This window comes from Tamandua tetradactyla, chromosome 8 (genome assembly GCF_023851605.1).
Source record: "Tamandua tetradactyla isolate mTamTet1 chromosome 8, mTamTet1.pri, whole genome shotgun sequence".
Lineage (NCBI taxonomy): Eukaryota > Metazoa > Chordata > Mammalia > Pilosa > Myrmecophagidae > Tamandua > Tamandua tetradactyla.
Window position 1 is genome coordinate 103,984,392 of NC_135334.1, and position 24,100 is coordinate 104,008,491.

At 34.9% G+C, this 24,100-nt stretch overlaps 1 protein-coding gene across 2 annotated transcripts in view; it reads left to right on the plus strand.

Annotated features, from left to right (window-relative positions):
* METTL15 (methyltransferase 15, mitochondrial 12S rRNA N4-cytidine) overlaps positions 1-24,100 on the plus strand; it is a 321,812-nt gene that overhangs the window by 2,946 nt on the left and 294,766 nt on the right. For both annotated transcript variants that reach the window (XM_077114273.1, XM_077114274.1), the window contains exon 2: positions 444-730. In XM_077114273.1, the coding sequence (XP_076970388.1) occupies positions 461-730 (270 nt within the window). In that variant the 5' untranslated portion in view covers positions 444-460. The remainder of the gene's footprint in view (positions 1-443; positions 731-24,100) is intronic.

The following is a 24,100-nucleotide window of genomic DNA, read 5'->3' on the forward strand; positions in this document are numbered from 1 at the left end:
AATCTGTTCAGTTATCTAATACATTGAACCCACTCTTTAGATTTAATCGAAATATGAATTACTATATAACAGAAAAATGATGACTAAATAATCATTTTCAAAGCCCTGATGATTAGAGCTTATCAGGCCACTTTTTTTTTTTTCACATGGGCAGGCACCGGGAAATGAACCCAGGTCTCCAGCACGGCAGGTGAGAACTCTGCCACTGAGCCACTGTCAGGCCACTTTTAATATTTTTAGATTGTTTCTTATTGGTTACTGGCTTTGCATACAAAGGCAACTCACTACCACTTAAGCAGTTTAGATGATGAGCCTTATAATTGGATTTCTGGTTTAGTTTTTTAGCTCTATTAAAAAATATAAATTAATTTGGGGTCCCCCAATTGTTACAACATTCTTTTAAGAAATCCAGCAGACATCATATTAATTTTTTTTTTCCCTAGATTTGTTGTCCTACAGAATGCTTCGGTACCCATATTTTTGTAGAGTCTATAAAGAACTTCTTTCATGCTGGTTGGAATCTGGCATACTTAATTTAGTTGTTAGTCCAAAAAAGATTCACAGTACAGTAGAAAGATTTAATGAATGTGAAGCCCAGGAGCAAACAGAAAAAACTGGAGCTCAAGAGTTATACAGATCTCAAAATGGAACTTCCGAAGCTGTGGCTAAATTACATATTCCAGTAATGGTGGACGAAGTTGTTCATTGCTTGGCACCAGGAAAAGGGCAGGTAAGTTGATTAGTTGCTTTTTTTTAAGTTTTAAAATTGTTATAATTCACATACCATAGTATCACTATTTTAAAGTAAGTAATTCATTGTTTTTTTAATATATTCACAAGATTGTACAACCATCTCCACTATTAAGTAATATTTTCATCACTCCAATAAAATATTACTAGTCACTCCCCTCTTCTCCTTTCTCCCATCCACTGATAACCCTAATCTACTTTTTGTTTTTATGGATTTGCATATTCTGCACATTTCATATAAATGGAATCATACATTGTGTGACTTTTGTGTCTGGTTTCTTTCACTTAGCATAACGTGTTCAAGGTTTATCCATGTTGTAGCATGTATCAGTACTTCATTTATATAGTTGAATTATATTCCATTGTATTCATTTGCTGCATTTCATTTATCCATTCATAAAATGATGGGCTTGTATGTTTCCATTTTTGAATTATTATGAATAATGCTGCTGTTAATATTGTGTACAAGTTTTTATGTGTACATCTTTTCCGTTATCTTGGGCATATACTTGGAAGTGGAATTGCTTGGTCATAAAGTAACTCTATGTTTAACTTTTTGAGGACTCTAAAAATCCTTTTCCAGAGTTGATTAACTTTGTCAAATAAGTGTTTTAAAAGTAAAGACTGGTCAGCCAATAGTATACCACTCATACCCTGAGTGGTTAGGGTGAGAAAACTGAATTCTAACTGTGGTTTCTTGAGAATTTTAGAATCTTTTACAGGAATGACTGTAGATAAGGACATGGATCTGAATTCCTGTTCCCTGTTTTCTTAGCTTTAGTCTTTTAACTACCCTGCATACGTCATAATGTAGTTGAAAGGATTAACTAATGCTTTAAAATCTATAAAGAGATAAAAAAATGTTAGGTGATAAAATACCTAAAAAAAAAAAGCTAGAAGCTTTGTGATAATAAGCACATTTACAAAAGAAAAACAATACCTTTATAATTATGAATTTTCTTCATACATGTTTAGATCTGAAGGCTGATACTTCTTAGTGCACCAACTTCAAAAATGTGATCTCCTATTCTAAAGATTGCTATTTTTACCTGAATAAGTTATTTTAATAAGTCACACCTTGTTTTTTCAGCGTAGAAGAAAGACAGTTTTCTTAGTAGTTGAGGGCAAAGATTCTGGAACTGAACTGCCTAGGTTTGAATCTGTTCTCTAATATGTTACACACACACATGCATATACATATGTTTTATATATATATGTGTTTTTTTGAGGCTTCTTCAAGTTGGTTCTGACAGTTTTTATGAACTAAGTTCTAAACTGTATGCATAAAGTATTTTGACTGGCTGGGGGTTGCTGATATAAAACCATCAGTGGTATGGCTTATGTTGCTAAATCTTAAAATTACCCTGTTTACTCTCTCCTTTAAGAAAATGAGTTTAAAAAAGTGTATAGCTTTTTGCTGTCAATAGAGACTCCAAAAATACATGAAAATGTAAACTTTAAAGTTAAATTGGGCAACACTTCCCATTGAATAAAACTCAATCAAAATGAAACTTTTCATTTCTCTAAGGATCTAGAATACAGAGATAGCAATTTAAACCCATTCCTAAATGTGAGTTTTAGAAAGGTATATATATGAATATACCCTATATTATAACATAGGATATAAATAGGCCTTATGTAAATATACATATATTACATATATTTCTGCGTATATGTGTGTGTGTCTATATATATATATGTAGATATGTATATATTTACTGTGAGTAATATATATGAGAGGGAAGGGACAGTTAGCAAAAAGTGGAACTGAACTCAAGGGTTTGAATTTGATTTCTGGAACCAAAAATCAAATCATGTATCAATTTGGTGAACTCTAGTAGCAAACCCAAATATTTATTTTGTACACACCCAAAAAAGTAAACAAAACACCCATAGAAAAGTAAACAAAAACAAACCCCACTAAGTCACCTAGTAAATCAGTATTGGATCTGCCTGTTTTTTATAACCAAAGGGAATGAAATTAAAACATTCTACAACTTGACCTACACTGCTGTTTCATTCTGTACAAGTTCTTGACAAATGTAATGCTCGTTTATTTATTTTGACATTTCCATTTTCAAATGCTCTGATTTGAGTGGGGTTTCCCAATAACTTCTTATGATAAGTTTAATTTTATTAACTTTTTCTGAGGAACACTTAGAGCCAAAGTTTTTTCTTTTTCTGCTCTCTTTATTCACTATTCCTTAATATTCAAGTAATAAAGAACTGGTGACAGTCCTTGGACAGGAAAGGTTTTCATTTCATCCAGAATCCATTATTTGCTTCTTTTCTTCCTGAGCCTTTTCCAAAAAATTATTTTCTTTTGCAAACTGTGAGTCAGACACTCACTTGTATCAATTACCCACTTAATTACTATTTCCCACATCACCCTTAATGGTGAATTTATAAATGAAACTTTTGATCATAACAGGAACTTAAAAAAAAATCTAAATGTAATTTCATGTAAGGCCTAGGACATTTTGTAGTTATTTCTTTTTTTTTTCCTTAATATTTAAAAGGATTTTACCAAAGGAAAATAATTGATTTTGGAAATTTCTTTAGCCTCATAGCCAGTTTAGTACATATTAAATTGGTTTTGCAAATACATTAAAAATATTTACTAGCTTGAATTAAAATAAAAATAATTATTTTCTCTTCTTCTCCTTTGGGAGTTACAGAAGGAATTAAAATAAATTATAATTGATTCTCCTTGCCCAGTTTTCATTATCTCATATTCTGTGTGAATAACTTTTTGTGAGAATGTATAATTATTTCAGAAACATTTGTTTTGTCCTTGATTTTTTTTTTTTTTTTTTTTTTTTTTTTTTACATGGGCAGGCACCGGGAATCGAACCCAGGTCCTCTGGCATGACAGGCAAGCGTCCTTACCTGCTGAGCCACCATGGCCTGCCTGGATGATGTTTTAATGCAGGCTAACTTTGGTCAATTTTTTCATTCCTTGTTTCTAACTGAAGAGAATAAGAATGATCCTGCCTAGCTTTAAATAGTTGCAGTTTGGAGGACACAGGAAACTTGCTATTCTTTGTTGAGTAGCAATGCTAATTCAACTCAGTGGGGGGGGGGGGTGTGTGATTCTGTTAAGTGTGTTAAATTACAAATAGAAATTTGCAGGGACTAGTACCAATAGTGGTTTTGGTGGAGGAACTTGTGTTGCGTCTGTGGCTCGGATTCCTCATCTGTAAAATGAGAAAATAGAACTTACCACATATGATTATTATGAGGATTAGATGAGTTGCTAGAGATAAATTGCTTTGAATGGTATTTTCTAGATAATAAAAATTCAATAAACATTGCCTGTTAATATTATGGGGATAGTAGGGGTGAAGGTTGATAACTAGGTAAAATAAAAATCAGGACAAAATTCTGGGGGATAGCAAAGGTCAAAATAATAGTTCAAGCAAAGGTATCTAGAACTGAAAAAGTACTGTTTGATCTGCCTGAATCTCTCCTCATTACCATCTCACAGGTCCTGGGTCAAATACCTCTCTCTCAGGAAAGCATTCTCTGAGCTCTAGAATAAATCAGGTCTCATTATTACACGTTCATAGAATCATATACATTTCTTGCAAAAAAGTGGAACTGAACTCAAGGGTTTCAGTAATCACAGTAATTTATAATTGTATGAGATTATTTGTTCAATGGAAATCTTTCCTAGTGGACTGCCCTCTATGAAGTGTGGGGCATGTTTATTTAGTTTACCATTATATCTTAAGTGCCTAACATAAGACCTGCCACATGGTGGTTGTGTAATGATTTTTTAAGTGAGTGAATAAAAGTCACAGTAAACTGGAGAATGGATGTGAGGCAACGGTAACCAAGTACCTTGGTTACTGGTAGCTTGTTCAACAATTCAAAATAATCCAGCCTCAGTGTGGCAGGTCCAGTCTGATCAAGAAACTGTAACAGATATGAGGAGAGAGAAAATGAGCTGGCACCTAAACTGATGCAAATAGATATCATGACAAATATCAGGCTAAGGTTGAAAGGTAAGTTTATAAATATTTCAGAATAAGTGTCCTACCTATTTTGGTAATCTAACATATACTTTTGATTTTATAATTATTAGATTTACCAAAGTTGTCCTGGTACCAGCTTTGATAATTTTCTTTTTAAAAAAATGTATAATATTTTATGTAATGGAATTTTCTTATGATCAGTAGGAGTATTTTACTTGTTTTACTTGGAAATCTTTGAAATCTTTAATGGAGAGTAAACATTAAAGACAAAATTCTGAGATAATGTTTTCTCTTCAATTATCGAAGGCTCATTACAGAGAAAAGAGGAGTTTAATTTCTTTTGTATGACCACAGATTGTTCAAAGGGGTAAGAATATCCTTAAAGGGACAGGACTGATTATACTGCACCTACATGGAAATGTATTTTTTTTTAAAGACAGAACTCTCAAAATTTCAGATGGAAAGGACTTTGTCAAGATGTAGTTTCCTCTCACTTATTTTTTAAAATATAGGTTTTTTTTTGAAGTACGATTTTATTTTACGTTATATTCTACCTTTTTTATTTTATGAATGCTTTTGTCTTAAAAATTCATGTAGCAAGGTGAAGTGATTTTTGTATTAGAATATTTTATAGAGTGTGACATGTCTAGTGCTCTGCTGGTAAATTTTTAAAAATTAGCTATGAAAGTAGTAAATTAGGGAATGGATTAAAAAAAAATCACACACAAACTCTTGAGTTTTAGTGTTTACAGATTTCCATTGTATAAATACAACCGATATGGCCCATTTCAAGCTACCACCCTGATGTCACTGAATGTAGAGTTAGGAAGAAATGTGTGCAGTTGGCTCTCACTAGCCGGTGTGAACACCGCTGGCTATGATTCTTGTGATCGGTTAAGATATCCATGAATTATATAATAGTAAAAAATTTCATCTGATGATTTTGAAAATTGGTGTAGTTCATTTGACTTTCCCCTTAGCACATGTATTTTACATTCTCTACCCTGGAATGTACTATGGTGTAGCTGTAGTACATTGATTTCATACACTTTTTAACAGCAGAATTCTTGTTTCTCTCTAATACATAGGATTTTTTTGAAATCCATCTCAAATATAAAATATAACTTTTATAATATATATTTCTTTATATTATTTCTTGTGAAATCAGTTATGGAACATGGTGGCTTTTTGTTAAATATAAAACTTGAAATCAACATCATCCATTTTTTTTCTTTGCACAATTTGTATTCACACAATTACAAAATGTTGATAGTTTTTTCTAAAATAATCTTGCAATGTCAGCTAAATTCTTCAGTTAAGTAGAAGTAGTAGAGAATTTTTATTTTGAGACATAGCTGTGAACTGAATAGTTTGAATTCCTGAATATCCAGTAGAAGTAACAATTGTCCCACTTTCAGTAATAATGATTGCTAAATGTTAGTGATAGAGACGATCACATTTTGGGTCCTGTCCATGTACTAGGCACTATTATAGGCATATTATTTATATGCCTATATATATAAATATATAAAATTTCATTTCTTCCTCCAAACAGTTTCATAAATGATAAAATTTAGAGAGATCAAGAATATTTAGATTTAGCAAGTTACGTAACTTCCCTGAGTTTAATGAGAAGTTATTGGTGGAGCCAGAATTCAAACTTGTTTATGATTTTCTGACCTGGGCTCATGACCAATACATTATTGCCTCTCTTGATACCCAGGGTAACTTCTAATCAAGACAGACAAATTACTCCTGAAAGGAGTAAATTGTAAATCTGTTTTGAAGAATAGATAAGCTTAATTTAGTAAGTATTTTTCACTAATGATGTGATAGTGGTGAAAATGTTGATCATTACATATATACACATATATGTAAGCAAATAAATATATAATTTCATATTAAAATCTTTAATAATTGAAGTGTATTTCTTGACTGTATACCCATTGTCTTCAGTAAGTTCAACTTGCATAAGAATATGCTTGCTTTTTACTATTGATGTACTTTTGTCACTATATATAATTCTCTTTACTACAGTTAAAAACAAATTATAGAGTCAGTTATTAATCTCTGTGAAATCCAGGTGACTCTTCCCAATGTGGATTTTAATCAGCACAAATGATATGCTACAGAAAGAATCCTGTCAAAGGTGGGATTTTTTGAACTACAGTCAAAATAACATCCTTAAGCATGGTGTAAAGTGTAACCTTTACCCTGGTATATCTACCAAGGTATAGCTAGCCAAAGAAATTGTTGTTCCTGAGTCTAGAATTCAGGTTTGGTTTCAAAACCACAAAACAAGACAATTAAAGGCACAACAGTTGAAATCTGAATGCTACTTAGGAGAAAATCAAACCCAGGTTCAGGATCAGCCTTTGCTTAGGACTCAAAGATGATTAGCAGCAGGACACAAAAGGAACCACATATACATGAAAAATCTCAAATCAGTATCCTAATTCAAGCCTTTGAGAAGAATCAATTCCCTGGTATTTCTACTAGGGAAGAACTGGCTAAAGAAACAGACTTTCCAAAATTAAGAATTCAGATATGGTTTCAGAATTGAAGAACAAAGTACCAAAAGTGTAGCAGAGGAGAACCTGTGTATTCCTTGGCAGATGCCCCAGATCTAAAAGAGTTGGCTGTTTAGCAGCACCAACACGTCCATTTGACTGTCCCAAGCAGTTCCCATAATTTTCCTCCCTCCACTTCTTTCAGCATCATTCAGAATTCTTGTCTTCTGTTTTACACATGCTTTGTTCCTTTGGATTCTTTGGGGGTTATGTGAGCCAGTCACCAAATGTCATAATGGTCTACCCCACCCAGACTATGCAGGAGGAAGAAAACTCCCATCCATCTTTGATACTACTGAGTCACTTGCCAATGGCACTGCCTCCAGAAATGGGGTTCTTGGATACTCTGACACCTTTCTGTCCCCAGAACCAAGGAAAATGCCAGGATCACAATTCAAAGTACTACAGTCAAAGAACTATACACCTACTAATAAAAAAAGTGGAAGGATCTATGTCCACAAGACATAACTTTATGCAATGGTGGGATGATAGGTGCCAAGTTCTGACTGCAAATGGAAACCTCCTGAAGGGACACGTTGACATCCAGGACCCACTGAAATAGACCTGTGGTGGCATCTGGTACTGACAACTGAAGGACCATCTGTTCTATTTGACCAACTGCACCAGCAATATCTAGAAACATCAAGCCTTTAAGTCAACATCTGCCAAGCACAGATTGAAAGTAAGAGTTACCAATTTTGGGCCACGGTGGCTCAGCAGGCAAAAATGCTCGCCTGCCAAGCCAGAGGACCCGGGTTCGATTCCCGGTGCCTGCCCATGTTAAAAAAAAAAAAGAAAAAGAAAGAAAGAGTTACCAATTTGTCTGAATCCAGATCCACAGGAGCAGGGCTCTCTAGTACCTGAACCACCCCTCAGCAAGGAAGATTTCCAGGCTCTGTTCTAACATGCTGTGACGCTCACCAAGGCCTCTGCTTTAAGAGGAGGTTGTCATTCTCAGCACTCTAGTCCAGGTCCCTTTTCCTTTGATGCAGAATCATTGGAATTTAAAGAATGATGAACAAGAAAGATACCATATTCTGATTCAAAACCAATGTATAAAGAAAGATAAAGCACGTGGAACCCTGAATGCAGATTTTTACCCTACCCTTAGGCAGTGCTTACTTTCTCTGTTGACATCATTGAGTAAATGTTTGGTGAAGCACACTACCTCTGAAGACACCATGGGCAACAGACATTGGACACATTTGCTGACTCTTGATAAACAAAAGCATTTTCATGACAAATATGCCCTCTTCCCTATAATCATTATTTCTTTGGGAGTCTAGGTAATCCACGGACTGTAATTAACTCATTGTAGGAGGAAAAAATCTATCTGCATTTCTTTCCTTTCTGGCCTAGAAGAAAGTCAAACTTGAAATGAAGTTGGTGTGTGGAAAATTGGGGTGTGCTGTATTTCCTAATGATATACACTCATAAAAATGAGTTTTTCCCTAGTATGAGGGCTGGAATTGGGAAGTGGAAACTACCTCAGTATCCAGCTATAAGAGATTAAACATTTTATGATGTATTCTTGATGTACAGTTTTATTTTTTCCTTCACCCATTTGAAACATACAGAAAGTTACAAGGAAAATTATAATAGTAACATCATACAATCACAGAATAAAGTCTATTGATGTTACTATTTCCACTTTAAGTTTTTCATTTTTCTATAAAATTACCAGTTTTATAATAAATTATATGTATACCTAAAAATTCTAGTTTGTTACCCTCCTTATATTCAGTTTACTCCCTGCTTTTGAATTAACTCCTAAAAATACAACATGGTGTAGCATGTTGTATGGCATTTATATTGGTATAATAAAAAATCTTTAAAAAACTGTAAATGGAGGACATTGGATAAATACATAAGATCAACAACTTATTCATATCTTTTGTTTATCCAGTGTCTTTAAATTATTTTCTTCCAGTTTGGTCTTTTTCGTAGTCCAGAGCTAAATCTCAGCTAGCTGTTTGCCTAGTAAAATATGAGAATTTGAAGTTAAAAAAAAAAAATCAGCCTCAAAGATAATTAGAAACTATAGTTTTAAAAATTACTGGTTCAACTATAATGAAAAAATAAATGTGGTTCCATAGTTGAGAAAAATGATGCTCTTCTATGTTTGAGTCTGACATTTGCACTGAATTTTAAATTAATATTTAACAGCTATTCATGTGGTTGAATAAATAGAGACCCGAGAAGAAAACAGAGCTTTATTCTATAAGGGAGACTCATAGAAAGAAAAAGAAGGAGAAACAAGTAAGGTGTTTTTGTTCACAAAGCACATTCGCATGACTCATCCTGGCTACTGGTTACTGTCTATTTATTTAGGTCAGCATTAGTCCATGATCAATAGTCTAATCATAGTACTGCAAGAGGCTAGGTCCAGCAGTTTTGTCTTTTCTCATTGTTCTTCCAGGTCCGATATTGTTTTGGTAAAGAGTGGTAGGAAGTGTACCTTAACCTTGTGAGTTCTCATAACATTTTATTTTACTCTTCTTCCACCACCTTCTCCTCATATAACAAACGACTGAGCTGTAAGTAGCCTACTTAAAATATTATTTTATAATAAACCAAGTTACAAAGCTTTATGATGACTCATCTTGTAATGTTCTGTGAACTCTTTCTCTCTCTCTCTCTCTCACTTTTTATTTTATTATTTTTTTCAATTGTGCATTTGTTGTTTTCCCATTTGGGGAAACAAATATAATTTGTTAATAAAAATAAAACATATAAAAGTGATAATATGCATTCAAATATATTAATTTTTTTGATAAAGGGTGTTATTTTAGAAAGTATGTTCGTTTTTTTGTAGGCACTTATATTTTCTTTCTTGTTATTTTGTTAACTATTACCCAGTTTGAGTTGTCAAATATTTGAGATGTAATTATATCTATCACATTATATACTAATTTAAGCAAATATTTTATCCTTGTTTTATTAATCTGCTCTGTGCAATATACACAGTATATTTTCTGTATTTATAATTAAATTTAAAAATAAAACCTAATTTCTCCTTTTATTGTACATTTTTTTCTTTCTGGAAAGCAAGAGAAATTAACTCAGGCTATTGAATATATTCATGTAAATGGTCCTGTGAAACCAATGTATACTAGGAAGACTATTACTAATATTGACATCATAGAGTTGTATAAGATTTTACTGTTTGCAAAGTACTTTCGTATATTCTTGTCTATGCTTTTTTTTTTTTTTTTTTTTTTTTTTTTTTTTTTTAAAGGAAAGACAGAGAGAAGGAAGGAAGGATAGAAGGAAGGAAGGAAGGAAGAAAGGGAAACATCTTTTAAACATTTTCTTGTTTTATTGTATTCTGTTTCTCCGTTTTTGTTACATGGGCTGGGGCCGGGAATCGAACCGAGGTCCTCCGGCATAGCAGGCAAGCACTTTGCCCGCTGAGCCACCGCGGCCCGCCCTTGTCTATGCTTTTTATTAATACCGATCTCAGTAATAATTGTCCAAAGTATTATGTCAAATGTAGAAAGAAGGATCAGAATATCTCCAGTACTCTCTTCTATTGGAACCATGTTGTATTAAATTATATTGGTTGGACTTGAATGTCTCTTGCTAATAAAGAGATTATATGGTGTGCTTTTTTCCTCTACCTTATTTATTAGTTCTCATGATCCTCTATCTAGTGGTCATCCTGCAACATGTTCAGTGTCTTTATCAGGCCTCTCATTCCCTTAGGACAACCAATTTGGCCTAATAGATTGCTAACCTTCTGAGCACACCTGCAACTATGCCAGTGCTCAACCATTTGGAACACATTATTCTGCTCATCTTTATAACCCTCTGCAGAGGTATCCTTCTGACCCCTCATTGTTCAGATTTTTAGGAGCTTGATCCCTGATTGACCTCTCATTCTGGCAAGGAAACCTTTTATTTCCAACTACTAGAGAGGGGAAAGAAATTGTTCAAAGAAGATATTGGATGAATTGACTATAGCCATTAAGTGACTGAAGCTCAGAAATGAAGATAGAGGGAAAGGGTGATGTCAAGGCTAGAAAACTGTAAGAGGATGCTTGCAAGGTCAGAGTGTTATTAATAAAAAGGGAAACAAACAAGCACATTTGATGAATTTCAATTTCATTGACTATGTGATTTTGGGCTAATCATTTAACCCTTCTGGGCTTTAATTTCCACATATGTCAAAAGAGAGCATTGGTCTAGAAAATCTCTAAGTGTCCCTCTAGCACTCAAGTTTGCATAGTCTAAAATATGCAATATAGAAAATAAGCATTATAATTACCATATGGACAAAATCCTTTGGAAACACATCTGAGAAATAGGTACAACAAGTGCATGTGTATATGAAGAAGGGGGTATATTATCATTTGTATGCATTGAATGTTAAAGGTAACGTTGGAATGACTCTGTTCATGTCTGTTTGTTTTTTTATAAAGTATTGTTGTATATACCTATTTGGAAGCTTCTGAATTGTTTCTTTTTCCAACTATACTGATACTGGTTAAAAAGCAGATCAACCAAAAATCCACTGGTGAGAATATATGTATTCTAATTTGAGAACTAATTTGAGAGTTGATTGATTGTATTTGAGACTTTCAGTCGAAACCAGTAGGGTTCACAATGTTCAGTTTTGTTGTTGTTTTTTTAATTGCTACCACGTCTTGGAACAGTTTTGACTGAACTCAAGTCAGCTTTTTGAGTTTTCTTGGAAAAGTGATTACAGTTACCCACAAAGTTTTTTACTATTAAAAGAACAGTAAAAGGGAATAGTGAGAGTGGGGAGAAATTCAAATTCCCCAAGTTGAATTCTTGATATTCTCACAAGCAGTGTGGACAACCAAAGCTATAGGCTGAGCCCCCAGTCTTGGGGTTTGTACACATGAAACTTAACCCCACAAAAGATAGGTCAAGTCTACTTAAAATTTAGGCCTAAGAGTCACCCCCAAGAGAGCCTCTTTTGTTGCTCAGATGTGGCCTCTCTCTCCAGCCAGTATGAAGAGCAGTCTCACCACCCTCCCCCTCTCTGCGTGGGACATGACTCCCAGGGGTGTGGACCTTCCTGGCAACGTGGGACAAAGATCCTGGAATGAGCTGAGACTCAGCATCAAAGGACTGAGAAAAACCCTAGAATGAGCTGAGAATTAACATCAAGAGACTGAGAGAACCTTCTCGACCAAAAGGGGGAAGAGTAAAAAGAGTGTCAATGGCTGAGAGATTCCAAACAGAGTCAAGAGGTTATCCTGGAGGTTATTCTTACGCATTAAGTAGATATCACCTTGTTGTTTAAGATGTAGTGGAGAGGCTGGAGGGAATTGCCTGAAAATGTAGTGCTATGTTCCAGTAGCCATGTTTCTTGATGATGATTGAACAATGATACAGCTTTCACAATGAGACTCTGTGAATGTGAAAACCTTATGTCTGATGCTCCTTTTAACTACTATATCAACAGAAGAGTAGAACATATGGAATAAAAATAAATAATAGGGGGAACAAATGTTAAAATAAATTCAGTTTGAAATAGTGGTAAATGAAAGCGAAGGGTACGTATGGTTTTTTTTTCTCTATTATCATTTTATTTCTTTTTCCATTGTCTTTTTATTTTATTTCTTTTTCTAAATCGATGCAAATGTACTAAGAAATGATGAATATGCAACTATGTGATGATATTAAGAATTACTGATTATATATGTAGAATGGAAACAAAAAAAAGAACAGTGAAAGCACAATATTTGTCCTCATTCATTTGCCTCTATAGAAATTACTTTTTCCTTGAATGAAAGACCAAAAGGCCAATAGTTGTTAATGGCCATAAAATATATAAAGAATACAGAAAATGCAGAAGACTATATATGAAAGCATTCTTTAAACTGTAAGGTAATATGCAAACACTGGTTGTTTTATTAATCATGTAGTTATAAATTTTATTGACAGAAATAATAAATGGTTTATCAAAGGTAAGCCATCTTATGGATGTTCATTTTGTTGAAATAGGAACCGACTTTGAGTTCATAATATATAATTATATCCATGATGTATGGGTTCTTATGGTATGAAAAGGCAGATCTTTGTATTATTATACTAAAAGCATGATACCCATTTATATTTTAAATAGGATTCTATATTGCATCTTCTCTAGCTCATTATGTCAGTTCAAGATGTTAACCACAGAGTTGCAGATCTCCAGTACTCTTCAGTGTACTTCTGTGATAATGGGAGAACAAGAATTAGTTCACTGAGAAAATCATAAACCGGTCTTAAGGACATATGCTTCATTTTGCAATGATTATGTATTCCAGGTATCATTTCTGTGCTATAATTATTTTGTTCACACTTTTTGTTTAATTCTTTTTTTTTTTTTTTTTGATAAAGAGCCTTCTAAAATCTTATCTACCTAAAATGTAAACTTACTTGTCTTAGAGTATATTCATCTAAATTAAACTATTCTTGATTGACTTAAGGTAGTGCCTTTGAATTTTTGTCATTCTGTTATATAAAACAGAGATATTCTTAGTGACTTTATTTCTTTCTTCTCTAATTCCCTGCTTGGTTATGTATTTCTGGCTGCCTTTGCTTCTGCCGGTGGTTATTTCTTAATATGTCTACTTCTAGCAGGATCATTGTGTTTTGGAACTATATGTACTCCAGAAAAGCATTTTCTTAAAGTTAATCCATTTCTGTGGGTGTGAACTTATTGTAAATATGACCTTTTGATGAGGTTATTTCAGTTAATGTGTGACCCACATCATTCAGGATGGACATTAATCTTATTATTGGAGTCCCTTATAAAGGGAATGAATACAGAGAAAAAAACCCACAGAACTAAGAAGCTGAAATCAAGGAAACCTGGAAGAGAAGGGAGAGACCACCCTGTGCCACCATGTGCCTTGCCTTGTGGCAGAGGAACCAAGAATTGCTAGGGGCAGGTCTTTGGGAAGAAAGCATCGCCTTGATGATGCCTTGATTTGGGCATTCACCTGGCCTCAAAACTCAGGTAATAAATTCCTATTTTTTAATCCACCTCATTCGATGGTATTTCCTTCAGCATCCTAGGAAAATTAAACAGATTTTGGTACTAGGAGTAGGGTGTTGCTATTGCAAATCCCAAAAATGTGGAAATGGCTTTGGAATTGGGTAATGCATAGAAGCTGGAAAAATTTAGGTGCTTGATAGAAAAAGCCTAAATTGCTTTGAAGAGACTGTTGGTAGAAATATGGATGCTAAAGGTTATTTCTCTTGAGTTCTTAGACATAAATGATGAAGGTGTCATTGACAAAATTGGAAGAAAGGCAGTCTTTGTTTTAGAATGGCGGAGAACTTGGCGAAATTGAATTCTGATGTTGGATGTAAGGCAGAACTTGAAAGCAATGAACTTAGCTATTTAGCTAAGGAGATTTCCAAGCTAAATGTGGAAAGTGCAGTCTGGTTTCTTTTTGTATCTTTTGGTGAAATGAGAGAGGAACGGAGTAAGCTGAAAACTGAACTGCTGGGCATAAAGACATCAGAAATTGATGATTTGAAAAATTCTGAACTTCCAGAAAGTGAATCTTCAGAGAATAGTGCCCCTTGTGAGGTTTTAACTGAATAAACAACCAGCCAGCATTTCTGTGCAAGTCAAGATTGGAGGTGCAGGTATCCAGAAAGGATCCACGAAAAGTCCTGCTCTCAGATGGTTTGGACCTTTGTGTACTATGTGCAAAACTGACAAATTTTTTGCAAGACCTGTATGAATAAAACCACTGCCAGTCGGGACTAAAGGGGATAAGTGACAAATTGAATGAAAAATCATTCTAAGTGCATGACTGTGGAAGCTTATAGCAAAGAGTGTGGGCCCACCCATGTGTGTGAAAAGGGTGAGTCGGCCCAGGTGCTTGGAGAAGGTGGGTCTTTTACCCCATTGTTTGAAGAATAGTGCTGCTATTCCACTCACTGTTCTGAGAGGCTGCAGCCACTGCCCTAGGGATTGCAGGGAGCCTGGCTGCCACCCTGATGCTTACAGAGGGTAGAGTTTTCACCCCAGTATTCTAGGACAGCAAGGCTGCTGGGCAGGTGTCTTGGAAGGGCAGGGTTGCCATTCCTTCAGACCCAGAAGACAAAACATCATTCCATAGAGGACTCTCAGTCCTTGAAATCTATTGGAATATGCCCTGCAGAATTTCAGAATTGTTTGCAACCAGTGACCCCTTATTTGCAATAATTTCTCCCTATGCGAATGGAAACCTTTACCCTATGACTTTCCCTTTGGGGTATATTAGCAGCAGATAACTTGCTCTGTATTGCACAGGTCTGCAGACAGGGAAATTATGGCTAGGACAGACCACATCTATAACCAATTTTGATGAGTCTTTGTATTTAGCATTGTTACTGAATGTGACTTAAGGCTTTTGGGATATTATAATGGAATGAATGTATTTTGCATGTAGAAGGAACTTGGTTTTTTGGGGTCCAGAGGGTGAAATGTGGTAGTTTGAAGATGTATGTATCCCAGATAAACATGTTCTTAAAGTTAATCCATTACTGTGGGTCTTGATCCATTGTAATTAGGACCTTATGATGAGGGTATTTCAGTTAAGATATGACTCACCTCAATCAGGATGGGTCTTAATCCAATGATTGGAGCCCCTTATAAAGGGAATGAAGGAGGGGGAGGGGAGAGAGAGCGCCACAGAACTAAAAAGCTGAAATCAAGGATAGGGAGGGTTAAATAAATGAGAGTGGGCTATTCACTCTGAGTTTTGGTGTGAAAATTAGACAATTCTCTTTTTTATTTAATAGATGTTTGTTGTACTCCTATCAGGTACAATGTGCTAGTCTCTGGGGTTACAATGTGGAACATAATTAATCATGGCCTGATTGGAACAACTGTGGCTCAGCCTTGTTTTGGTATGAATACTTTTGAATCCTTGGTGTTACTAGTGAACAAATACTTAGACTCAGACCCAGTTAAACCCCAAAACACTTCACTACCTGCTGACCCCATGGCCTCTGCATCAGGCTGCTTTCCTCTCAGAAGCCTGCTAAGTCATGGATTTACCTTTTTCATGACTCTAAGCCCTCTTCTTCCTTGCCTGTGGCTTATGTACTTATGTGGAAACTTAGCCACATTTCCTCTGGTCTCTGAAAAGCAAGTTGAAGTCAAAGAAGGACTTTTTCCAGTTTTATAGGATCCTGTGCCCATAAAGATAGCAGGTATAGTTAAAAAGTTACAAATCCACAGCAAACAATGGGCACAAATCTCTACTATATTGAATGAGCTTTTCAACACAGTCTAGCATTATATATTGTTGTCCACAGCACTTGTAGGCCACCTTTTGACAGACACTTCTGAAGAATGCCTTTGTCTTTAATGTTATCTAAAAGTAAAACAATATAAATAAGCAAAATGTGTGTGGTGGGGAGGGGAATTCATTTGATGGTAACTGAAAAGGCCATGTCTCTTAGTCCTTTTCTATGGACATTTCCTTTCCTTACTTTTGATTGTATGAATGTGTAATGCATTTGTCCTCTCTGTGCTACAGCTGTTTCATACCTTTGGTGTGATAATTCCTGATTTGTATTCACTTTGTATTTTTCTTTCCTCCCTTTCCTTCCTTCCCTCCCTCCCACCCTCCCACCTTTTTTCCTTCCCTCTCTCTCTGGCCTTCCTTCCTTCCTTCTCTCTCTCTCTCTCTCTCTCTCTCTCTCTCTTTCTCTCTCTCTCTCTCTCTCTCAACATAGGAAAGAATTTTGTGAATGACGTAGGTTTTACTTTTTGACGCCTGTTTTCGATTGAGTAGATGGACTTTATTTAGATTTTTAGCACATTGAGATGAGCTCTTGTCAGAAAAAGAAAAATGATGAAAGAGTTCCATGCAAAGTTAATGCTTTATTTTAAAGTGCTAAGGCTCTAAAATATGACCAATTTACAATAAAAATACAAAGTTGCTTTAAAAACTTATCCAGTTTGATTGTGCCATCTCTTTTCTCACAGAAACTGACTGTATTTTCTATTCCCTTAGAATGACTTCACCATTTCCTCTGTCTTGAGGACTTAACTGCCATTGAAAGTATCATCAAGAGTCCCTATAAAATGAAAATATTTGTGGACTACTTGTGATGTTCTCTGGCTAATATTTTAATTATTAACAGTCACAATTAGATGTATAATTATTTAGAGATATATATTTGTGTGTGCCCCCCCTCCACCTTTCCTGTTTTGTAATCAGTGAGATCTCAATAATAGTTAGCTTTTTAAATTTAAATCATCTTTGTGGCAGAGATTAGTATTATGTTGAAGGCAGGCCAAGAATAACGGAGGTTTTTCTTGTGCCAAGGGGAATCATTCATGAGTTTTAAAAGCTAAGGACAAGGTGGCAGCCTACATCAGAGCCCAGACACACAGTGTACACCAGTCTGAACTGAGTGGAATGGCTGAGATCCCACACAGAGCTCTCATTAGATAAAACTGGAAGCCTTTTCAGGCTTCAGCACTGCCCCTAGGCAAGGGCAGAATTAGCCTGGTCTGAGAGACAAAGTATCTAGTTAGGTGAAAGAAGTTAATTCCCTAAAGGTTGCGTCTTCCACAAAAGAAAGGTGGGGCCCAGCTCAAGAGGAATCTCTCTTTCAAGGAATTCAGGTCCCAGGGACTGGAAAACTGAAACAATTAATGCCAACCTATGAACTCACCTCTGTCTCAGCCATAACCCAGGCAGGGAGAGTCTGCTGAAATTAAAGGCACAACATTACTTTATGCTGACACGAAGCCACAGGCAGACAAGAGCCACATGCTGGGCAGGATAGGAAAGGCACAAAGTCTAGAGGTGTCACAAGAAAGTCTGATAACCTGCTGGGTCTCAACCTCAGGGAAAACTGATGCTGATGACTCTTTCCTCCTGAGACGTGGTCCAGTCCAGTTTGGGAAAATCTGACCAGGGTCTATAATATATGAGAAAGCCATCCTCAAAAAAAAAAAAAAAGAGGCACCAAATAGGCAGGGCAAGAAACAGAAAAACAAGAACTGAAAAATTCTGATCAGTTAAACAGAACCCCAGCTGGAGGTCTAAAATAAGTTGAACTGAATGTCAAAGAATAGAGACAAAGCCATCCAGCAAGAAAATCATAGGTAAAAGGGTGAAAACAACCTTCAGAATAAACTAATTATGGAAATTAAATACCTAAAAGCCAGAAAAAATAATCATACTAGGAGAATCAAAGATATGGCCCAAAGGGACAAACCAATAATTCAAATGAGATACAGGAGCAGAAACAACTAATTCAGGATATTCAGACAGACATGAAAGATCTTATCAAAAATCAATCGACAAAAAAGTAATCAGATTTCAAGTAGAGATATGAATGACGCTGATCTGGATCAGAATAAAATGTATCAGAATACAGGGTAAAGGATGATATTGTCCATATTTTAAAACTTCAACTTCTGTGTGAGACCAAAGGGAGAGATGTTTACTTGGTACAGAATTTATGTTTTGGGTACTGCATTCCCTATTTAACTTGTATGTTCAGTTTAGTTGAACATCATAATCACATGGAATCTTGAATAGAGTGTGAGATTTTGTTGGTTTGTCCAGGTTAGTGTGATGCCCCAATATATCCCAGAGTAATTTGGTCAGTTGATAAAGACGTATTTGCAAAGTCCCCTTGTGGGGCTGGGGAGAAAGGAGGAAATATTTAACTTCTGCATTTGGAGAAATTCTGATATTTTCACAAACAGTGGGGACAATGAGATCAATAGACCAAACCCTAGAACTTTGGGTTTGCCCCCATGAAACTCATTCCTGAAAAGGGTAGGCTAAACCAACTTAAAATTACTCCTAAGAGTCACCCCCAGAGAACCTCTTTTGCTGCTCAGATGTGGCTTGTCTTTAAACCAATTAGGCAGGTGGACTCAGTGCCCTCCCTCCTATGTGGGGCACGACTCCCATGGGTGTAAATCTCTATGGCAACATGGGACAAAAATCCCAAGGTAAGCCAGGACTCAGCATCAAGACAAAAGGAGGGTGAGAAAAATGAGACAAAATAAAGTTTCAGTGGCTGAGAGATTTCAAACAGAGTCGAGGTTATCCTTTAGTTTATTCTTATATATCATATAGATATCCCTTTTTAATTTATGGTGTATTGGAGAGGCTGGAGGGTAGTACCTGAAACTGTTGAGCTGTGTTCCAGGAGGCTTGATTCTTCAAGACTATTACATAAAGAAATCACATTTACAGTGACTGTGTGATTGTGAAAACCTTGTGTCTGACGCTCCTTTTATCCAGGGTATGGACAAATGAGTAAAAAAAAAAAATGGATAAAAAAATAAGTAAATAATAGTGAGGAAAAATGGTAAAATAAATTGTGTAAATGTAAGTACTTTTGGTCAAGGACAGGGAGAGGTAAAAGGTATGATATGTGTCAACTTTTTCTTTTTTCTTTTTATTTCTTTTTCTGGAATGATGCAGTGTTCGAAAAATGATTATCGTGATGAATGCACAACTATGTGATGATATTGTGAGCCACTGATTTACTCTATGTATGGAATGTGTATGTGTGTGAAGATTTCTCAATAAAAATATTTTTTAAAAGTTCAGTAAATATAAAAATCAATCAGCAATTTGAAGGAGGATATAAAGAAGACATTGGGCAATCGAGAAAAACTCTAAAGTTTGAAAAAAAAATCACAAAATTTATAGGAATGAAAGGCACAGTAGAAGAAATGAAAAAAAAAAAAGATGGAAACCTATAACAAATGTTTGAAAAGGCAGAGGAAAGGATTAGTGAACCAGAGGACTGGACATCTGAAATCCAACACAAAAGAAAATATAGGGAAAAGAATGGAAAAATATGAGCAGGATCTTAGGGAAGTGAATGACAACATGAAGTGCATGAATGTATCTGTTGTGGGTGTTCCAAAAGGAAAAGAAGAGGGAAAAGGAGGATGTAGACTAATGGAGGAAATTATCACTGAAAATTCCCCATCCCTTATGAAAGACATAAAATTACAGATCCAAGAAGTGCAGCATACCCAAATAGATTAGATCCAAATAGACATACTCCAAGACACTTACTAATCAGACTGTCGAATGTCAAAGAGAAAGGGAGAATTTTGAAAGCAGCAAGAGAAAAGTGATCCATCACATACAAGGAAAGCCCAATAAGACTATGTGTGGATTTTCTCAGCAGAAGCCATGGAGGTTGGAAGAGAGTGGTATGATAGATTTAAGATTCTAAAGAGAAAAACTGCCAACTATGAATTCTATATCCAGCAAAATTGTCCTCCAAAAATGAGGGGGGAATTAAAATATTTTCAGATAAACAGTCACTGAGAGAATGTGTGAATAGGACACTGGCAGTATAAGAAATAGTAAAGAGATCACTACAGGCAGAAAGGAAAAGGCAGGAGAGAGAGGGCCGGAGAAAAGTAGAAATGAAGACTATTAGTAAAGGTAAAAAGAGAGAAAAAAATAATATGACATAAAAGTCAAAAGACAAAATGGCAGAAGAAAGTACTGCTTTTACAATACTTACATTAAATGTTAATGGATTAAATTTCCCAATCAAAATATATAGACTTACAGAATGGATTAGAAAACAGGACCCATCTACATGCTGTCTATGGGGGACTTATTTTAAACACAAGAACAAAAATAGGTTGAAAGAGAAAGGTTGGGAAAAGATATTTTGTGCAAACAACAATCAGAAAAGAGCAGGAGTAGCTATATTAATATCTGGCAAATTAGACTTCAAATTTAAAACAATTAAAAGAAACAAGGAAGGCTACTATGTATTAATAAAAGGAACAATTCAATAAGGAGACATAACAATCATAAATATTTATGCACTGAGCCAGAGGCCTCCAAAGTTGCCTGAGGCAAACACTGACTTCACTGAAGGAAGAAATAGACATCTCTACTATAATAGGTGGAGACTTCAATTCCCTACTCTTATGAATGGATAGACCCACTAGACAGAGGATCAATAAAGAAACAGAATTTGAATAATACAATAAATGAACTAGACATAACAGACATTTACAAGAGATTACATCCCACAACAACAGGATACACATTTTTCCCACATGCTCATGGATCATTCTCAAGGATGGACCATGTGCTGAGTCACAAAGCAAGTTTCAATAAATTTAATAAGTTTGAAATCATACAAAGCACTTTCTTAGATCATAATTGAATGAAGGTGGAAATTGATAACAGGCAGAGGGCCCCAAAGTTCACAAATATATGGAGGATAAACAACACACTCTTAAATAACTAGTGGGTCAAGGAAGAAATTACCAGGGAAATCAGCAAATATCTTGGGACAAATGACAAAGAAAATACAACATATCAAAATTTATTTGATACACAAAAGGAGTTGTTAAGAGGGAAATTTATTGCATTAAATGACTATATTAAAAAAGAAGAAAGAGCAAATATAGAGGAATTAAATGTTCAGTTGAAAGAACTAGAGAAAGACCAGCCAACTAACTCCAAAGCAAACAAAAAGATGTAATGAAGATTAGAGCATAAATAAATAAAACTGAGAACATAAACATAGTCAAGAAAATAAAAAAACAGAAGCTAGTTCTTTGAGGAAATTAATAAAATTGATGGACTCTTAGGTAGGTTGACAGAAAAAAAGAGAGAGGTTGCAAACAAATAAAATAAAAAATTGAAGGGGAGTCATAACCACTGATTGTGCAGAAACAAAATAGGGAATGAGAAGACAATATGAGCAACTATGTGTTAATAAATTATACAACATTAATGGAATGGACAACTTCCTAGAAAGATATGAACAACCAACATTGACTCGAGAACAAATAGATAACCTCAACAAACCAATCACAAGTAAAGAGATTGAATCAGTTATCAAGAAGCTTCCATAAAAAAGAGAAATCCAGGACCAGATAGCATCACATGTGAATTATACCAAGCATTCAAGAAAGAATTAGTACCAATCCTGCTCAAACTCTTCAAAAAAATTGAAGAGGAGGGAAAGCTACCTACCTCATTCTATGAAGCCAACATCACCCTAATGCCAAAGACAGACAAAGTTACCACAAGAAAAGATAATTACAAACCAATTTCTTTAATGAATATAAATGTAACAATCTTCAACAAAATACTTGCAAATAGAATCCAGCAGCACATTAAAAGAATTATATGCCCTGACCAAGTGCTATTTATTCCAGGTATGCAATAAAGACTATCAGTAAAGGTAAAAAGAGAGAAAAAAATAATATGACATAAAAGTCAAAAGACAAAATGGCAGAAGTACTGCCATTTATGTTATGGTTCAACATAAAATCAATGAATGAAATACACCATATCCACAAATAAAAACAGAGAAACGACATGTTCATCTTGATTGATGCAGAAAAGGCATTTGATAAAATTCAATATCCTTTCTTGACAAAAATACTTCAAAGGATGGGCACAGAAGATAGTATCTCAACATGATAAAGGGAATATATGAAAAATCCACAGCTGACATCATCCTCAATGGGGAAAGAGTGAAAAGTTTTTTAAGATTAGGAACAGGATAACTATGCCCACTGTCACCACTGTTACTCAACACTGTGCTGGAAGTTTTAGCCAGAGTAATTAGTCAAGAAAAAAAATAATAAAAGGCATCTGAATTGGAACAGAAGAAGTAAAACTCTGTTTCCAGATAATATGATACTATATGTTGAAAATCCTGAAAAATCTACAGCAAAGCTATTAGAGCTAATAAATGAGTACAGCAAAGTGGCAGGGTACAAGATCAACATCCACAAATCAGTAGTAGTTCTATACACTAGTAATTAGCAATCTGAGGAGGAAATCAAGAAAAAAAATTCCATTTACAAGAGCAGTTAAAAGAATCAAATATTTAGGAATAAATTTAACTAAGGATACAAAAGCTGTATATACAGAAAAATAAAATAATTGCTAAAAGAAATGGAAGACCTAAATAAATGGACGGGCATACAATGTTAATGTATTGGAAGACTAAATATAGTTGAGATGTCAGTTCTCGAATTGATTTACAGATTAATTACAATACTAATTAAAATCCCAATAACTTACTTTGCAGAAACAGAGAAACCAATAACCAAATTTATTTGTTAGCAAGGGTGCCCCAAATAGCTAAAGCTATCTTGAGAAAGAAAAATGAAGTGGGAGGTCTTGCACTACGTGACTTTAAAGTATTTTACAAAGCTACAGTGCTCAAAACAGTATGGTACTGGCATAAGGATAGATATACTGACCAATGGAATTGAAAAGAGTGTACAGATACAGACTTTCTTTTCTATGGAAAAATGATCTTTGATAAGGCAGTCAGGACAACCCTCCTGGGAAAGAGCAACCACTTCGATAAATTTACCTGGATTACTAGATATCCATATGCAAAAAAGTGAAAGAGGATCCATATCTAACACCCTAATGAAAAATTGACTCAAATGGATCAAAGCCCTAAATATTAAGGCTAAGACCATAAAATTCTTAGAAGAAAATTGGGGAAATATCTTATAAATCTTGTAATAGGAGAGGTTTTTTAGACCTCATACCCAAAGCACAAACATTGAAAAAATAAATAGATACGTGGGAACTCCTCAATATTAAAACTTTTGTGCATTAAAGAACTTTGTCAAGAATGTAAAAAAGCCTATACAATGTAAGACAATATTTGGAAACCACATATCAGTTAAAGGTTTAGTGTCCAGAATATATAAAGAGATTCTTCAACTGAACAGCAAAAAAACAACCAGTTACAAAATGAACAAAAGGCATAAAAAGACACCTCTCAGAATAGTAAATACAGATTGCTAAAAGGCACATGAAAAGATGGTCAAGTTCACTG